The sequence below is a fragment of the Chrysemys picta genome, chromosome 1 (genome assembly GCF_011386835.1).
Source record: "Chrysemys picta bellii isolate R12L10 chromosome 1, ASM1138683v2, whole genome shotgun sequence".
Taxonomy (NCBI): Eukaryota; Metazoa; Chordata; order Testudines; family Emydidae; genus Chrysemys; species Chrysemys picta.
Window position 1 is genome coordinate 39,745,765 of NC_088791.1, and position 19,858 is coordinate 39,765,622.

The window sequence follows — 19,858 nt, forward strand, 5'->3', positions numbered from 1 at the left end:
TCATTTACCTTTTCTTCCTTGCTAATAGAACTGTAACGGGCAATTCTTTCCATTCGACCCACATATACTGCACAGTCTCTCTCAATCTCTTTCAGCTCCTCAAGGGAAAAAATAACAGAAATCCGAGGAACAGGGATATCTGACCAGCATATGTAATGCTACAAATAAGAAATATTATACAATTAAGTAGTGGGGAAAAAAGTCTGTGAATTTTAAATGACTAATCAGGCTTTATGATTGCATATGCATATATTAACTGTTTGAGATACTTCCTATGAGGAGTCTTGTTCTGAGCCATTCTGCAGATGTTTAAATATCTATTTTTAAACATATTACATTCTTGAATAGCTTATGGCATTACGTGTCCAATAATGGCCACTGCTTGCCTTTAGGTACAACACGTAAATCCAGATATTAAAATGGAACTGATATAACAGGATCATGTTTCTATACCCTGTGACCGAGACCTGCAAGGTATATAAAGACAAGATCTTAGAAATCAGATGAAAAGATCAAAATGTAAATTAAAGGGAACTTTAAATTTATTATTTCAATCTTTCTTCCTACGACAAACAGATCTGTTTTGCAAAAAATGTATACAGTGGAACTATTACAGTGTGTCTGAACAAGGGTGCAGCAAAAAAAAGCCAAAATAATGGGGGGTGAAGGTATGATCTCCAGATTGGCTAAACTCAGCTCTTTAGGGAGAGGAGGCCCTCTGCTTTGGTCAGTGTTGTCTGGGTGTTGGAGAACAATAGCTTGGGGGCCTAAAACATTCAGGGTTTACACAAAGGAAAATATGAAACCTAAAGTTGTATAAAGGGTATTTTAAACTTGCTTCTGCACATTCATAGTTTGTCAATTTGCTATCAACATCTGGGTTACACTGGAATACTGAGGTCTTGAATGTAAACAGCTAAATAACATTCTTTAACATCCATCCTTGGCAGGGCCACTTATCAATAAAAGCATAAATTTATTTGCCACAGAGCTAGTCAACATATGCTAAGAATTTGTTTTTGTAGCACAATGTGAAAGAACCAAGCAAGTACTTGCCCTGGGACAACACAATTTCAATAAGTTTATGGTTTTCCCACAAATGTATACATCATTGGCAATATGCTTCAGAAACACAGGGACACAATCTTCTACTTCTTTTGAAATCAAAATATATCCATGGGTCCAGTAATGTTTATCTATAGATCAAAGACAAGAAAGATCAAAGTATATTGTATTTAATAAAGATAACAAGAATGCAAACTGAAAAAACTAAAAGTTCTACATATATGTACTGTACCTCTGAAGCTAAGATAATCCTCATTCACTTGAATCATGAATTCGCCATAAACATCCCGGAATACACCACTGTACACCCAATCATAGATAAACCTAAAAAAATGAAGATTATTATACAACAGAGTTAAGTCCCTCTTTCCTTTTTAAAATTATTTATTTTGAACCAATACACACAACAGATGATTTTCTTTGACATATATATCTCAATCTGTATGTATGCACGTGTGCGTGCATGCACACACCGCACATATTAAATCAGCAGCAGATTTGTCAAAGTCATGACAAAAAGGTAAATCTAAGTCATGTGGAGGATAAATATAAAAGTTAAGCATGATCACATCAATAGTTAACTCCCCCAAAATATAAAACCTCATTTTGGCATAACAAGCATCTTTTTTTAGAGAATCTTAACTGCAAACATTCAGTTTAAAATCATTCTAATTCAAGTAACAAACTTTTTTTGACTGATCTGGACATATATAAAAACCTTTGCAGTGTCATAATGATAGAACACATTTTATGGGAAGAAAGAATTTTAATTAGATGCAACTTGTTTAGAAGGAGAAGAGAGGCTATAGAACTCTAGGACACAAATTCAGACAATTTCTCCTTTGAGCTTGAGCAGCTTTTGATATATCTGGAGAAATGTGAACTATTATTTTGGGATAAAATATTCCTTTTTTTTCCATATATTTATGATAACACTCCCAGTATGTACAGAGGAAACAAAATTATCCTAAGTTACAGATATTGAAACTCAGGGTCCCATAGCAGCATCAGCCCAGTCCTTCTTTTCTACTGGTTACTGTAAAGGTCTAATGCCTAGTAACAGACTGGTACTGTAAACAAAAAAATGTATCCATAGCAACCGCAATTCAACTTTAACCTAATTAAAAATAAGACCTTTTGTGTATTAATATCCTTATATTTTTATGATTTATAACAGCAACAACAACTTCCAGGTTGTACATTTCCTGGAAGTTAATGAATTAATGACTGGGTTAACATCCTCAAGACAGCCATTAGCTGACAGGAAATGACCTCTACGGCAACCATTATTGCTTAAACAATTGGTGTTCTCATAGTGACTTGTTACAAACACATTTATGCCTCAATCCTGCAAATTTTTATGCATGTACTTATTACTGTCCGAATCCTGCAATAAACACAATGAAGATCCAGCAGTCTGCCAATGTAGAAGTTGCAGAACTGAAGCCATAAGTATTTCAACAGGTTTACGGCTGAGAAGGTCTGAGGCCCAAAATTTGACTGGGAACTGAACATACGGAAAGGGTGGCAGTGGGAGGAGTCTTCAGTTCAGAATATCTTGATGGGTTTCTTTTGTCCTGTTTAATTTTATTATACTTACCACATTATTATTGATTATTTTTAAATTACTATTTAGTTCCTAAAAATGTCTAATATTTTATACACTCCTTAGCATCTCTACAGAAGTAGATAAGTAATTTCCAAAGTTGTGTGGCTACTGATTACATCCAAGGGACTCTATTAAAGATAACATCTGCTTACTCAACAGCTATGCTTATGTTAGTGATATAAAAGGTGTTTTTACTACTTTTGAACTGCTATTAACACTGAAGAGCCAACACAGGTATATGAGAGTGAGGTGGGATCTCTCCTGGTTTTGGGCGTAATTAAATGTCAGCTGCAGGATCTTTATTACTGGTGGTGATGATGTACGAGAAGGAAAGAAAACGAACCCTGGTTGAGTCTCAGATCCCTGAGTGAATTTGCTGGGTTGGCTGTTAGGAAAAAAATATCCTTTCATTTGTTTAAAAAAAAAATAAAAATAAAGTTTTGATACGGAAGTCACTGGGAAGCAAATATGGAACCACACAATGCCATTTTTGCAGTCACTTTTCAGAGCCGAACCACACCTTAAATCATTAAAAATAATTCACATCCACTCTGAAAATCTTCAAGCTATCTGCCCTATATAAACTAAACCAGCCTAGTTATCCACTTTTTCAGAGTGGTTATTATATTAAAAATGCCCAAATGGAAAATCAGTAGGTTATTATTACAGAGCCACTGCTAAGCACAATTATAAAACTAATAGTCTGCAACCCACCTGGTATATGGTTCACAGCTGGTTTTTAACAATGACAGAAGAACTGGGTAATGTTCATTACTACAGTTATTGAGAGCCTCTTTGTACAGGTATGAAAGCAATCTTACTCCCTGAAAAGAAATGATAAACAACTAAATTTCAAAAGTGTAAAATCCATTGTACTATTAGTAAAAAAAAAAAAAAAAGATTAATATACACATCTTTACATCTATTTATTAGACAGAGACAATTTGGTCATGGCTCAGTCTGGATAAAACTGAAATGATATTGGTGGGATGGGTCAATAACAACCAGAGGAAATGGTAGAGGTGACATATGCCCCTTCAACTGACAAAGCTTTATTGGAATCTTCAGGATTCTTTCTGGATCCTGGATTGCTTTTGGATACCCAGATAGCAACTGTAGCCATGAGTACTTTTCTCATCTTTACTTGAACACGAGATTGTAATCTTACCTACTAGATGTACACTTTACCACCAGTGCCCCTGCATTTACCACCTCTAGATACTGAATTTCTGCAATACTCTATGTACCTCTTTACCATAGAAACTTCAATAGTGTAAACAGCCCACGTACATAGCAGAGTTTCAAGCATAGAGTATATTACACCAGTGCTCAATAGACTGCACTACACTGCAACCAGTTTCCAGGGACAATTCAAGGGGTTGATTTTGAACTCTAATAAAAGGCTTTAATTTGGGTCCTGAATATCTTAGTGTCCATGTTTTTTGAGCTTTCCCTCATCCACTGAAATCACCAGGGTAAAGTCCCAATATTTAAATATTTGGGGCTGGCATGGCATTCTCATTGGAAAGCCACAGACGCTGAAGTTCACATTTCCTCTTTGGTCTCACTGAGCCTGTATGTTCACCTTCAGGTCTTATCTATTCACTGAAACTTTTCAGAGCGGCAAAGCTAAATAGGAAGGATTGTAGCAGGCTGTCTTCTATTGAGCATTGCTTTTAATGCTTGGATTATTTTGTTAAAACAATAGAAAAATATTTAAAATTGTATATGTTATATTATAAAAGTGTTTTTATTGTATACCCACTTACAGAACAGTGACAGACATCCAACATTAATTTAACAATTTATAATCAGTATATGAATTCTCTCTCTCATTTAATGCAACACTTATGTGGAATTTTCAAAAGCATTCAGCACTGATTTAATAGTGTTCTTTGCTAAAACTCCCATTGACTTCATTGGGAGCAGAGGCCAACACTGAGCATTTAAAAAACCTGCTCAATTGTATTTGAAGCGGATATACTGATATTAACACTAAAACAATAGGTTTCCAAAAAAGATCAATAATCACCGTAGGAAATGAAGCACCAGCACCTCTGCTGATCCCCAATACAGTTGTTCCTATGCCACAGAGCTCAGCTAAATACCTAAACAAAAAAATTACATTTATGTAGCATCTTTCAAACAGAAGTATCCCAGGGCATTTACAGTGATCAATGAAATGTGCCACACTTGGGTGGCACGAGGCTATCATTCTGCAGCATCAAACTATAACAGGTGTAGGGAGGGGAGGTGGAGAACATTTCTCCAATTCAAGCTATAGAAAATATTTAGATAACCAGACTGTGACTCAAGTTGGAATTTGGCCAGGACTCTAGGTCTATTTATACTAAAGTTATCTAGTTTATCAGCCCTTGTATATCCTTACTCACTTCACCTCCTTGTGCCACAATTTCCCCATCTGTAAAAAGTGGGGATATATAATAGGAGCTTATCTGTAAAGTGCTTTGAGATCTACTGATGAAAAAGACCCTGTAAGAGCTACGTAGTATTATTACTACCACCAGACTCTGTAATTTAAAGAATTTTTTCTGTGAAAATATTACGAAATGAACACCAAAGATTGAATAGGAAGGCTTCTCTAGTAGTGTATTTTCAGTGTTCATAAAGAAGGGACTGGATTTCATTTTTTCAGTCCTACAATGCTTTAATATTATAATATTACCTTAACTGTCGTCCTAATTTTCTGAAGAGAAAACTGATTGTTAGAAGGCTTAAAGTGGGAGGTGTTGACAAAACACATGCTCGATAATACTGAAGGTACTTCCTCAATCCACTTGTGAATGCCTAATAGAAGAAAAAACATTGACAACACCCTGCTGTTAAAACTGTTAGTGCTCAGTTTACGTTCACACTGATTACAGTACATCAACATGAAAACACATTTACTGCATTCTAATTTGGGTACGTTATCTTAAAAAAAAAAAAAAAAGTCCAGTTTCAATGGTAAGACAAGAACAGATGTGTATTTGAAAGATAATAGGATTTTTTCCTTTTCATGCATATGGACAACACCTATTAACATTAATGTGAATTACATTCTCTTTTTAAATACTCCGTGTATCAAAATTAGGTCATTTTTATTTTCATAGTTGTAATAGGGTATTACAAACAAAGAAGATTTCCTTTGACCTTCTGGGTAAAAAAAATAATACTTATTTGACAGCAACAAAATTAATTACACCTCACCATGCACAGATTCAGTGCATTGCTTAATCCAAGTCACATTTGGAGAACTAAAATCTACAAGGAAGCAATAAGCAATTTCAAACTGACATGGTCTAATAAAAGGTATTAAAGTGGACTGTTTCACTCATTTTATTTCTTTTACATTGTGAAGGGCATTTACACTTACAAAAAAGAGCTATTATATTTTTAATATATTTACTATACAAATATTTAGCAATACTGCAGAACCTGAGAAACAGTCACCCTTTACTTCCCAATAAAACAGCATGTCAAGATCATTCCTCTACAGCAGAGGTTCCCAAACTTATTTGGCCTACCACCCCGTTTTCAGAAAAAAAATTACTCAGCGCCCCCCTGGAAATCTACCTTCTTTAAGCGAACAAACAGAAAGATGCAGTGACAAATTTGCGTTCTTTTATGTATCTATATTTCTACCTACGTCCTACAATATTGTAAAGAAAGATGTTGTTGTAAATAAGACACCTTGAAGCTTGAAATTATAAAATTATTTATTAAAATCAACCATAGTAACATTCGCATTACACACAGAAAATTAAGGTAACGAAGGCTAATATTAAAATAAAAATTACGAACAACATTAAAAATAATCCTAATGAGAAGGATGAACCTGGTGCTGCTATCAATTTATTAATGTTCGGCTCTATTTTTGTCAGCAGCATTCTTAAATCACCGCGATTAGCTATTTGCAATCGGTTTCTTTTTTTAGTTAACAGATTTGTGACCGCACTGAACCCACGTTCCACTAAATATGATGAAGGAAATGCAATTAAAAACTTTTGTACTAAGCCCATAATCCAGGATAAAGTGTAGGTATCTGCTTTTGCAGCCAGAACTGTTGGTAGCCGTCTTTGAATTTAAATTTCAATTCCTCGTTTGTTGTTACTTCTATCGGTTGTTCTTGTAATTTTGGAGATTCTTCTGTGTTTGTACTTGAAAAAGAGTCCAAAACCCAATCGGGTATGTTCATTTTAAGAATATCTTCAAATCATTGATCGAAGTCAGAATGGAGAGCCTCCAAGTGCTGACAATAGGTAAGCAAGTCTTCATCATGTTTTTCTACTGTTGATAAATTTGGAAACTGGTTGAATTCTCCTCGTCCTAAATTTCATTTGTACAGAAGAAGTTTTGCCACAAACGCGGAAATAACAGTTTTTGTTTTGATTAAATTCAGCTCATCACCTTGGAGCTGTAAATTTGTTTCATTAAATTTATTAAACAAGTCTGTCAAATAAGCTGTGTCATTTTTGGAATCAATCAAGTTGGCTCGTAAAGCATCATCTTTGTTTTCTAGGAACTCTAGCACTGAGTCAAAGAGTTTATAAAACCGATCCAAACAGGCACCTTTTGATAGACAACGAACTTCTGTATGAAGCAGCAAGCGACTGAATTCGTCATCGTTTTCAATACAAAGTTGTCCAAACAATCTGTCATTCAATGAATTGCTTCTGATTTTGTTGATTGCTTTAATGACATAATGTAATGACCTATGTAGGTGTTCACTCAGATTTTTGGCAACTAAATGTTGACGATGAATAACACAGTGTACAGCGAATACATTCGGAACCGCTTTTTTTAAATATGCAAGAAAACCCTTGTAGTGCCCTATCATCGCTGGAGCACCATCAGTCGCAACTGACAAGATATTACTCAGGGGGATTTCTTTTTCTTTAAAAAACTCTTCCAATGCATGAAATATCGATTCTCCTTTAGTATCAGTTTGCAAATTTTTAGCAAATAATAATTCTTGGCAAATTTTTTCTTCTTTTATGAATCGCATGTATGCTAAAAGTAAGGCTTCATTTCCTGGCAAAGTTGACTCATCAAGCTGTATAGAGAACTGGGATGTTATTAAATACTCACATAATGAGTCTTCAACATCTTGAGCCATTTCATCAATTCTTCTTTGCACTGTATTATTGCTCAAAGAAATTTTCTTGGTAATATCAGACGCTGGCTTGTGTAGCATAGTGCGTATTACCTCACTTATAGCCGGTAGAATTAGTTCTTCACCAATAGTATGCGGTTTTCCCCATTTAGCAATCGGTAACAAAATGTTGTAAGAAGCACGCAACCCATCGTCATCTTCTTTGGATGCTATTGAAAAGAGTTTTGCCAATGTTGGCTGTCTCAAAAAATTTTCTTTACGTGCTTGAAAATAAGATAAATCCTTATCTTTCTTATCAGCATGAACTTTTGTCAAATGTTCTTGTAGTCTTGAAGGCTTCATAGCTTCATTTAATAAATTTTTTTGGCAAATCAGGCACATCGGTAATGTATTGTTTGTAGGCGACTGAATAAAGCCATAGTTCAAGTATTCAATACTATATTGTCTACATTTTTTCTTGGGTTCAGTATCGTATTGTAAACAAGTCATTACACGCACATATTCCTGCCGATGCAGGCTGGACTTCCGGACAATATGCGACACGCTCGCCTGCCAACACTTGCTTGTTAAGAGCTGTTGGCGGACTTGACACCTGATCCGTTATAATTTGTGAATTTATTTGGAAAATAAAGTAATCACTACAAATTTAACTCTATGTTACACAACAGATGAAACATGTACGAACGGTTTTTCAAAATTTTCTTATATTCTCGTCTTTCTTTATGCTTCCACCGCCCCCTTATTTTTACTCAATGCCACCCAATTGCACCCGAGGCTACTACTGCCCCCCTGGATCGTTCCAGAGCCCCCCAGGGGGCGGTATTGCCCACTTTGGGAACCTCTGCTCTACAGGAAGAATAAACACACTATTGAGCAGGCTAGCACCATTCAAGTACATTACCTGAAATACAAGCCCTTTGTTGTACAAGGAGTCTAAGACTGGCTGAAGAGAGAAGCGACTCAATCGTGTGTAATATGTTCCATATTCAGCAACTTCTGACAGGAGATTGTTCATGCTCTCAGGTGATGTTCCAGATACATATATACCCTGCTTTATCACAAATGTCTGAGCAGCCTAGAATGGTGCAGAAAGGGAGACAGTACCAGTTAGTTATTTCAGAACTATATATTCAGTGCTATATAATTACACAACCTCACCCCCAACTGCCTGAAAACAATCTCCTGCCCCCCCCCACCTAAAACAACAGTACACAGATTTACAGTTTAAATATTATGGTGACTGGAGTTAAATACCTAAAACAAAAAGATAAACAGATATAAAAGGTAGCACAATTTTAGAAGGAAAATTAAATCAATTATTTTAAAGTGTATATAAAAATTCTTGTTACTTAATCTTTTAACCACACAGTTACATTATTTTCATCACTTTAATGCATTCATGGAATCCATTAATTTACTTCCGCACACGTTTTCTTGTGCAGATCTCTGAAGACTTTTTTGGACATTTAAACTGCAGTAAAAGAGTTCTCTGATTATTGTAAGTTATACTAATAGGAGTCACAAAACTTCAAATGCAAAAAATTTATTTCTCTTGCAAAAATCTCTACCAATAATCATGAAATCTGATGTGACTGAACACGATCATTCTTAGAAAAGTTTTTCATACCTGATTAAGTGAAAATGTAGCTGATACCACACCAATAAGGACATTCAAAACATCTTTAACCAGTTCAAATTCTTTCATTAGCACAAGCTGTGGAAGCTGAAGAATGGTATTACTAAATAATTCTAATTCCCCTTCTCGAAGCCTATAAAATTTGTCAAAAGCTTCTCTTCCAGCTTCAGTAAGATATGGTTCCTCTTTTTTACCAGGTGGGCTGTGTCAGAAAAAATACAAAAACAATAAAAGCCAAGAATAAATCAACTGCTTTCCTTTAAAATAAAGACATTTCAGAACTTTACACAGTTATTAAAATGTTTTACCCCAGTGGATTATCTACAATGCAACATTTGCATAAGGAGGCTGTGTGGACAACTGTCAAAAGCATGCAGGAAATGGCATTCTTGAAGAAAGTGATAGATCAGGGGTCTCAAACATGCAGCCCGCGGGACTCTTGCGTGTGGCCCGCCAAGCTCCCCGCGCCCCACCCCCGCCCCACTGCCTACCCGCAGGATTGCCTCCTGTGGCATTGCGAGCCCCGCGCCACTCTCTGAAGCAGCTGGCAGCACGCCCCTTCGGGCTGGGGGGGGGGAAGGAGGCAGAGAGCTCCTGCATTGCCTTCTTCCAGGCACCGCCCCCTGCAACTCCCAGTGGCCAGGAACAGGGAACCGCGGCCAATGGGAGCTTCCCCCCTCCCCTCCCAGGGGCTGCAGGGACACGGTTCCAGCTGCTTCCTGGAACAGAGCGGCGTGGGGCCGGGAGCCAGGGCAGGCAGGCAGGGAGCCTGCCCTGGCCCCAGTACACGCCGCTGCCACCCCGGAGCTGCTCTAGGTAAGTGGCGCCGGGCTGGAGCTCACACCCTGCACCCCTCCTACACCCCAACCCCCTGCCACATCCCACACCCCTCCCCCCTGCCCTGAGCCCCCAGCCACATCCCACACCCTAACCCCCTGCCCTGAGCCCCCTTCCACATCCTGCACTCCTCCTGCACCCCAACTCCCTGCCCTGAGCCCCCTGCTACATCCCACACCCCTCCTGCACTCCCTGCCCTGAGCCCCCTGCCACATCCCACACCCCTCCTGCACCTCAACTCCCTGCCCTGAGCCACCACCGCACCCTGCACCCTTTCTGCATCCCCTGGGGGCAGCGTTGGGGTGGGGACTTTGGGAAAGGGGTTGGAATGGGGCAGGGAAGGAGTGGGAAGAGGTGGAGTAGGGCCTAATGGGAGGGGTGGAGTGGGGGCGGGGCCAGGGGCAGCGAGGGGGTGTGTCAGTGATGAGGCCCTTGGTTCAATGCACTAGTCCTCATGTGGCCCTCGTAGTCATTTGAATTTGAGACCCCTGTGATAGATGTATTTGACCCCAAGATCCTGTCTGCACCAGCTCCTGACAGGAAGAGTGAAAAGACCAGGTTGGGTTCCCAAAGAGGAAGGGAAGGAGGCTACCACTGCTTACACAAAATTACCTATACAAATTAACTGCTGAAGTTACAAATAATGTTTGTTAAAATAGTAACTGAAATTCTGCAGCGCAAGTGTTAAAAATGCTAGGCAACTGCCAAGAGCCAACTGTGAACTACAACCTAAAAATCTCTCCACTACCAACTCATTCTTAATTACGATAATTTTTACAGCACCAGATGTGTTCTAGAGAATTTACAGAACAAACAGAAAGGCATGTCCCTGCATTAAAGAACCTGAAATCTAAACACAGAACCAAAACATTCAAAATACTGTTCATATATTACACACAGCTTCCAGTAATAACTTAATTATAAAAATCACTATTGCTAAATGACATTGAAAAGCCATTAGAAAACAATCACACATGACCTGGTCCCACAACACTTAAGCACAAGTTTATTCACAAGTCCGTGTATCTTATATAACAGGGATTGGCAACCTTTGGCACGCGGCACGCCAGGGTAAGCACCCTGGCAGGCCGGGCCAGTTTGTTTACCTGCCGCATCCGCAGGTTCGGCCGATCGCGGCTCCCACTGGCCGTGGTTCGCCACTCCAGGCCAACGGGGGCTGTGGGAAGCTGCGGCCAGCACAGCGATCGGCCGAACCTGCGGACGCGGCAGGTAAAGAAACCGGCCCGCCAGGGTGCTTACCCTGGTGGGCCGCGTGCCAAAGGTTGTCAATCCCTGTTATACAGCAAAGGAACTAGATTTTTCCAATATTCTAGAATGCATCTTTTAATTACGTCTTTCATATCTGTGCACAATTTAGAACTGCAGTTGGAGTGGATACTTTCTTACAAAGATCCTGGGCAAATTTATAAGTGGTTTTAAACAGTGGTTCTCAACCTTTTTTCATTTGCAGTCCTCTAAAAAATTTTTCAAATGGAGGTACGAACCCCTTTGGAAATCCTAGACATAGTCTGCAGACCCCCAGGGATCTGCAGACCACAGGTTGAGAACTACTGGGTTAAAACAAAACATATGAGCTAAAACAGCACTTCTCCTCCTCCTCTCTTTCCACTTCACTATTGGGGGTCAGCAACTTTTATAGCCCTCTTTCAAAACTCATGAGGTGTATGTCAGGGTCTTGTGCAGATTGGGCTCACTGTACTCTGCTGATATCTGGTCCACATACTGAGTCTTTGTTTCCTCCTTGGTCATCTTCTAGCCACAACAATTGCAAGAGCTCTGCTGCTGATAGAGCTCTCTCGTCTCCACTGATATGCCCATACCAACAGAGCCCTGCCTCCCTCAAGTTGTGCTCAATTGGAGCAACCTGTCTTTAGGCCCCTTACAACCTCATTTCACTTCCTATCATGGAGCGTCAAAACCATCTGACCACGTCAACATCTTCATTTCCATGGTGGAGAGCATATTTAGAGCCCTGCAAATTTGCAGATATCTGCTTTATATCCACGGATCATTTTTGCAGATTGCGGATTGGATACGGATACAAATTTTGTATCCGCAAAGGGCTCTAAGCATACTGATTTCTTGCGACTGATCAAGTCTCTGTTCCATGGATTAAGATGTGTCAAATTACAGTTTTATACAGTCTATCTTAACTTTACTGGCATTGTTTTGTCACAGAGAACTGGGATCTGCTCCTGCCATTTGCACCACACAGCTTTATGCTGGATATCACTCAGGAGGACACCATCATCAGCAACCACTGATCCTAGTATTTAAACTATTTCACTCTTCTAAGCTTTCTGCTTGTGATATCCTTTACAGAGAGTCCTTCTCCCTCAGTTATCATAGCCACAGTCTAACCCATGTTCACTTTAAGTCCAGCCTGCTCAAAACTATGTTGCTATTATTCAAAATTGACTTGCAGGATCTCCCAATCTTCTGCACATATCACTAGGTCATCAGTGAACCGCATTTTCCAAAGCAGTTCTTTGTAGACTCTCACTTTCCACATCCATGAGAACTGCAAATAAAAAGAGGATCAATGCTGATCTCTGATGCAGGCCAATGCTTACAGGAAATTCTCTAACATAGCCCCATTTAGTTTTGACTACGGTAGTCACTCCATCATACATATCTTCGATAGGATGGACATACCCTTCTGGCACACCTCTCCATCACAAAATCCACCAAACTAGTTCTCATGGTACATGATCATACACCTTCTATAGATCCACAAAGACCATAGCCAATTGCCATCTCTTTTCTCCAAACTCTTCCGGGGGGGGGGGGAGAGATAGCTCAGTGGTTTGAGCATTGGCCTGCTAAACCCAGGGTTGTGAGTTCAATCCTTGAGGGGGCCACTTAGGGATCTGGGGCAAAATCAGTACTTGGTCCTGCTAGTGAAGGCAGAGGGCTGGACTCAATGACCTTTCAAGGTCACTTCCAGTTCTAGGAGATAGGATATCTCCATTAATTTAAAAAAAAAAAAAAAAAAAAGGATTTGTAGCACAAATATGGCATCAATTCTGCTCCTTCTTGACATGAAGCCATACTGACCCTTCTAAGGGTAGGTCTACACTACCCGCCCGATTCGGCCGGTAGAGATCGATCCCAGAAGCGCTCCCCCGTCAACTGCAGAACTCCTGCTTGCTGAGAGGAAGCACGCACTGTCGACGGGGGAGCTTGCCTGAGCCACGGGGACCCGCAGTAAGTAAATTTAGTTCAATCTAGGAAACGTCAACTGAAGTTGCGTTTCCTAGATCAATCCCCCACCCCAGTGTGGACCAGCCCATAATCTCAACTACTCCGTGCAGACACTTTTCAATTATCTTCACTCATACTTTTATAACATGTGATGTCAGCTTAACTGGGTGATAATTAGCACACAGTGTAATATCTCTTGTATGTTTAAAAATAGGCACTACAAATCTCTGTGCCATTCATCCGGCATTTTCTGTTTCTTAAGAATATAATTGAACAAATTTTAAGATACTTAAAGACTTCCCTTCCCAATGACTTCATCACATGCACTGGCACTTCACCGGTCCAAGTCTTTTCTTCTTTTTCATTTTCCTAAGTGCCTCTGCAACCACTTCCTCCTATATGCAATCTGACACACCCCGGTTCAGCTTACATGTTCATACATGTGTGCTAAGACATCACTGATGTTTTGCCTAAATTTAAAAGTACACAATACCCATGCTGAAAACATAACATACTTAACCCTAGACCTTTCACAATATGATGCACCCTTTGGAAGGAAAAATGATTAATGCTATCTCACCAATTCTTCTTTAGATAGACATCCAAAAGTATTACTTGGACATGACCTCAAAATAAGCATTTGCTCTTATTTAGGAAATGACGCACACACCCTGTTTTGCTAAGATTCTAATACCTTCAAACATGCAGGACCTAGTGAACCTCAGTTTGGATGTTTATTTTGACAACCATATTCTTTTACTTATTCATGCAAGAAGGAGACCTATATTTACCATTCTAACCAATACTCCCTCCAGACTACACAGTTTTGTGAATGCCACCACAGCACAGCAGTTCAGTGGGTACACAGTTATTATGGACATATTGATAGGTAAGTCCAGCTAATGTTTAGTCTATTATACAGTGTAATTAATGAATTTTGTTTCAAGAATTGGCATAATTGCTTTTCACAGGACAAGTGAATATTCTAGATCAATTTCTGGGTTAAGTACTTCCTTATATTCCCTTGCACAAATATTTTAAAAATAATCATTTTTTGAAATTCAACATTCCCTGTCTTTTTCTTGACCCAAATGATCTGAATAATGGAACAAAATAGGCTCTTAACGTTTTCCATATAATTCATATTAAAACCTTGTGCAAAAGTTCCATTTGAAGAAAATAAATTGAAATTAGCTAAATTAAAAATATCAACCATTAATAATGGTTATTGGGTAGTCAAGCCCATGTTAAAGCTCAAGTCATTCTGAAATGCTGCCATTTGACAAAATGACAACCATCATAATTAATCAACTAAAACTGTTCATTAGGATGCTACTGTTAATTTGCAAAATGCCATTTTATTGGTTGAAATGAGTCAGTAGAGTGAAGGGGATTATATACATGTCAAGAATTCCCATTGATTGTGAACAGTTGACACAAATAATCTAACAGAAAGAACACTGGACTGGAGTTACCAGATCCTCCATAGCCCTGAAAATGTTGCAGTTTCCCCATCAGCAAAATGAGGACAATATTTATTTAACTTGTGGTTCATGTTTGTTAATTGCTTTGAAGAGGAAAAGGGATCCGATAAGCTCCAAGTACTTGTATTAACATATGCAAATCGCCTCCCCCCTTCGAACAAGAATAGCTGTTCATAAAATGAGAAGTACTCCCTCTACCTAAAGTGTTATTGATTTCTATTATGGTAGCACCCACTATGTGCTAGTCTCTGTCACACACATATGAAGACACAGTCCATGCCACTAAAATCTCAAAATCTAAATGGCAGCAAGGAAAACTGTCACGGCCCTTGAAAAATGCCATAGAGCGCTACACTGTCATCTGGCAAAAACATAGCTCAGTGGGAACAGAAATAAGCTTCTGAGCCTCAAGATATTGAACTCCATGTTCCAAATCAGATGGTATATTCCTTTGTTTGTCTGTTCTAATTAAGGTCACTTCCAACTAAAATACATACAAACCATACATAAGCATGCAATTATTTTGCATCTTAACATCAGACACATACCATCCAATTCTTTCCCAGCATCTTCGTTTGCTGGGTCCATAAGTAAGTACGGCATCCCAGAGGTCTATGTCTGGAGTCATGCTGGGTTCCGATTGAGAATCAGGAGTCAGATTGGATGCTGATTGGAATCCCTCATCGTCTGATTGATCTATACTTTGAGGAACCTGTAAATAACCATGAGAGTTCAAACTTTACACATATATGCAACATTCCTTTAGGAAAATTATGCTAATCCCATTTAATTGTTGGCCTCAATTTAACAATTAATCAAAGATGTTCATTTTAAGCACTTGGGCTTTCTTATTTATACAAACAAACTTTATTTGAAACAAAAACAATAAAATACACTTCAATTTCTGACAAGCCTTTTTTTTTTTGGTAGCCAATGGAATAATCAAACTAAGATATTAACAATTTGTTAGTACCAGAAGTGGAAATATTTTACTCTGAATATAATGTCAGTTCAGAAACTAGATGTCGAATAATACATAATGCTCCAGAAAAATAAATCTGTTTAGTTTTTCTTTTTCACAAAATAAGGGATTTAGGCCCTGATCCCACAAATTCTTATGCATGTGATTAAAGTGTCCATGACCAGTTCCATTGTTTTCACTGGGACTACTCATGTGCATCAAATCAGGCACGTGTTTGCAGGATCAGGGTCTCTAAACATCCCAATCATGGAACTCCCACTGACTTTGTTGGGAGCTTGGTGTGCAATGTAATAACCCAAGTCTGTGTAATAGGTCAAATTGATTGGATGCAAGTTGCTCCTAAGAACATTTAACACGGTGTTTTCCAACCTGAGAGAAGGGGTACAGGCATGTAAAGAAAAAGAGTTGCTTCCTTGACCCAGGATCTGACTCACCCCTTCAACTACAATGTGCACCCCCAGCTATAGGTAAAGTGGCATGCAGCTCCTTTAAGCATGCCAGCCTTCCTTCCATGTTCCTGTCATAAATCCTAATGAAAGCTGAATCTGAAATTCCTGTGTATAGGGCTGCAGATTCAGACAGCAACCTGCTAGCTCAGTGGTGGGCAACCTGCAGCCCTTTCAGGGTAATCCACTGGTGGGCCACAAGACAGTTTGTTTACATTTGCATGGCTGCCCGCAGCTCCCAGTGCCTGCAGTTTGTTGTTCTCGACCAATGGGAGCTGCGGGAAGCGGCGACCAACACGTCCCTGCAGCCCACGCCGCTTCCCGCAGCTCCCTCCACTGTGCTAGCCCATGCCTCTGCTCCCACCAAACTTAGTTCAGTAGCAAAAGCATACACTGCTTAGGCAAAAGAATCTGCTACTGGACCAACTTCACCCTAAGTAGCATGTAGCCTTCTCTATTAAATGGGAGAATTACAGGAGCAACAATAAAACAAGAGGAAAAAGGAAAGATTAAAAACAGAAAAAGCAAAAGATACCCATCCACAGGAAAAAAAAAAAAAAAAAGAACAAATCTGTTAATCTAGCTTCTTCTGCAGTGCCCATCAGTGCTATATAACAATACAAGATGAAGAGAAAAACAATAGCAAAAAAGAGATAGTGGAAACTATGCTTAGTGAAAAGTTTTTGGGGAGGGGTGGGGGGGCTACATCATTCCATCTCAAGAAGAGCTCCAATTAAAAAAAGCTTAAACTACTTATTTTATATACAAGTAGACTTTGACAGCAAAACTGGATACTAGAACAGATATGTACAGAGGGATGCTCACATGTAAATTAAATATTATGAGCAGGAAAAGACATAAGCAAATGTTTTAATCCACACCTTTGTAATGTTGATACTACTACAAGAAATGGCTGTTTATTAAAACAAAAAGAGTTTCAAAAAGGCATATTGGAAGTATGTATATACTCTGAAGTAAAATAATAAGTATAGTGAAAATAAAGACGCCATACTTTAATCGCAAGTCCAGACAAATCCGCACTGTCAGGTACTGGTGGCAGATCCAACCTGATGTCCATGTCATACGTACGGCTATGGACAAGAGCACCAAAGAGTGAGACACGTGTTTCTTTCTCAAACTTGTCACCAATAGGGTAGTTCTGTGAAAATAATCCAATGGCAGGAAGTCCAGTGCCGGGTGCAGCCTCCATTATCTGAACTGTCTTTTGAATTGTGTCATTAAACTGATACTCTTCATTTGTAATTAAAGTCTGTATATCAGCTTCAAATACACTCACATCATAATAATCATAACCCTGATATTTAACATTTCTCCCAACATACTTGTTGTTCAGAAAATAGTCCTTTTTTTGTGGTAGAAGCTGAGGGGGACCAGTTCCTACAAGCTGTACTAGAAGATCCAGAATAGAATTAATTTCCGTAAATGGTAAGCAATCAGATGTTTCCAGTTCCTCCACGAGTTTCTCTAGCCTATCTGCTTGAGCGCCCATTCCGCCAACTCTCAAGTTGAAAGACAGCATTAAAACTTTGTTTTTCACTGGAAGTCTGGAAATGTTTGACGGCACTTTACGTGCCTCCTCCTGAAAAAGATTCATGAACAGGGCATTATATGCAACTCTTTTTAGATTTTGCTTAGCCCTTTTCTTGCTGATCTTCTGTCTGCCCAGATGGACCTTCCATGACAAACCTGTCATGTGTGCTTCACACAAATCACTAAACAGCTGTGTAATACTCTCCATTTCAACACAAATGAGTGGTAAAGTCAATTCATTGCAAATACAACTGTATGTTTGATCTTTGATTCCATTTCAAGACCTGGAAAATACAAAGAAAAAAAAAAGAGACATTAGTGACTAATTACACACATAGAACCTCTGTAAGTATGTATTAATGTACTTAAATTTAAAATATGGTTAGCCCAATATGTGTAGTGTTACAGATAAAACCAAACCAAACTGCTACATCATAACCTCTGTTTCATTATATATATAAAAACACCCTAATTTTGATCTCACGCTTTTTTTAAGAGAACAGGTTACACCATGAGAAAAAGCCTGCCGTGGTACATGAACGAACACAGGTTACGTGGTACTTCAATGAACACAGGTTACCATGGGAGAGGAGTGTTTCGCTGCCCAGCACTAACACATCCAAGTGTCTTGTCAATACTAACTTTTTTCAGGATATTTCCCTCTAACAACTTGATTAACAAAAATAACTTTCAGCTATATTTATACTATGAGTTCAAACAATACAGTATAAAAAGGGTGTGAGATAAAAATTATTCTGGTGATAGTAATAGTTTGAGTGCTAGCGTAGACAGGGAACGTAGTCAAGAGCTGCTAAAAATAGGGGCAGTGCCTTGACCACCCTGTCCCCAGGGGCACACAAAAGTAAAAACATTAGTGCCTAGTCCACCCTGTCCCCACTGCTCCCACCAAAAGAAGTGCACCAGTCCACGTCCCCTTCAAAACATACAGTGACTGTAACCTGTCCCAGTCGAGCAAGCCCACACTCACCCAGTGACACCCCACCCCATACCCGAGGCAGCCGGCAGCTCCCAGCCCCCCAATAGTCGGGCTAGTCCCGGGGCAGCCCCCAGCCTCTCCCGCCAGGCCTGGGGCAGCCCCTCCCAATGCCCAGGGGTAGATCCCCCAGCCCCTACCCCGCGCTGAGCAGCCCCAGGCGCCTCTCAGGGCTGCTCGCTCCCGCGGGCCCACCGGCCGCTTCAGCCCAAGAGCGTCCCCCGTCCCGCTCTCCGGCTCCGGAGCGCAGCAAGAGCGCGGCGGCGCCATTGGCACGTCACGGGAGAGCGACGGGCCCTGGCAGCCGGGGCGGGAGGAGGGAGCGGGGGCCTCAGCTCGCGGGCGGGGGAACAGGGCGGGGCCTGGGGCTGCTGTGGGCGGGAGAGGCGGGGCTCACGGAAGGGGGCGGGGCTCACGGGGATGGGATGGCGCAGGGGGCGGGGCTCCCATAGCGGGTGTACTGGGGGCGGGGCGGTTAAGGGGCAGCGCGGGAAGGGGGGCGCGTAAAGCCACGTGGTGGGCTTGGGTTGTCTCTTTTTGCTGGTAATTGTGGGGCGTATTTAAGGTCGCTGCGAAGGCGGGATGGTTTTGCATTGACAGGGGCGTTCCAGATCAACCTGTTGTTTGCTCCGGAGTAGGGTGACCAGATGTTCCGTTTTTATAGGGACAGTCCCGTTTTGGGGGACTTTTTCTTATATAGGCGCCCACCCCCATCACGTTTTTTCACAGTTGCTATCTGGTCACCCTACCCCGGAGGGAATTCTGCACCAAAATATATATATATATATATATGCACACACTATTTTAAAATTCTGCAGGATTCTGTAAATTTTATTTGTCAATAAATAAATGTGGAGGCTCTAGCACAGGGTGGCCCACTTTCTAAAGTGTGAAAACCAGGCACTGAGCACCA

At 40.1% G+C, this 19,858-nt stretch overlaps 1 protein-coding gene across 3 annotated transcripts in view; it reads right to left on the reverse strand.

Annotated features, from left to right (window-relative positions):
• The window catches only part of TUBGCP6 (tubulin gamma complex component 6), a 34,416-nt gene extending 15,172 nt beyond the window's left edge, over window positions 1-19,244 (reverse strand). The window contains exons 1-11 of one of the 3 annotated variants that reach the window (XM_065555168.1): window positions 19,086-19,244; window positions 17,413-18,235; window positions 15,521-15,684; window positions 9,418-9,628; window positions 8,692-8,865; window positions 5,361-5,482; window positions 4,707-4,782; window positions 3,389-3,498; window positions 1,298-1,389; window positions 1,057-1,196; window positions 9-158 (exon numbers count right to left, since the gene is read on the reverse strand). In XM_065555168.1, the coding sequence (XP_065411240.1) occupies window positions 9-158; window positions 1,057-1,196; window positions 1,298-1,389; window positions 3,389-3,498; window positions 4,707-4,782; window positions 5,361-5,482; window positions 8,692-8,865; window positions 9,418-9,628; window positions 15,521-15,684; window positions 17,413-18,159 (1,986 nt within the window). In that variant the 5' untranslated portion in view covers window positions 18,160-18,235; window positions 19,086-19,244. The remainder of the gene's footprint in view (window positions 1-8; window positions 159-1,056; window positions 1,197-1,297; window positions 1,390-3,388; window positions 3,499-4,706; window positions 4,783-5,360; window positions 5,483-8,691; window positions 8,866-9,417; window positions 9,629-15,520; window positions 15,685-17,412; window positions 18,236-19,085) is intronic. The other 2 variants (XM_065555163.1, XM_065555175.1) reach the window with 2 other exon arrangements.
• Between the last annotated feature and the right edge of the window lie 614 nt (window positions 19,245-19,858).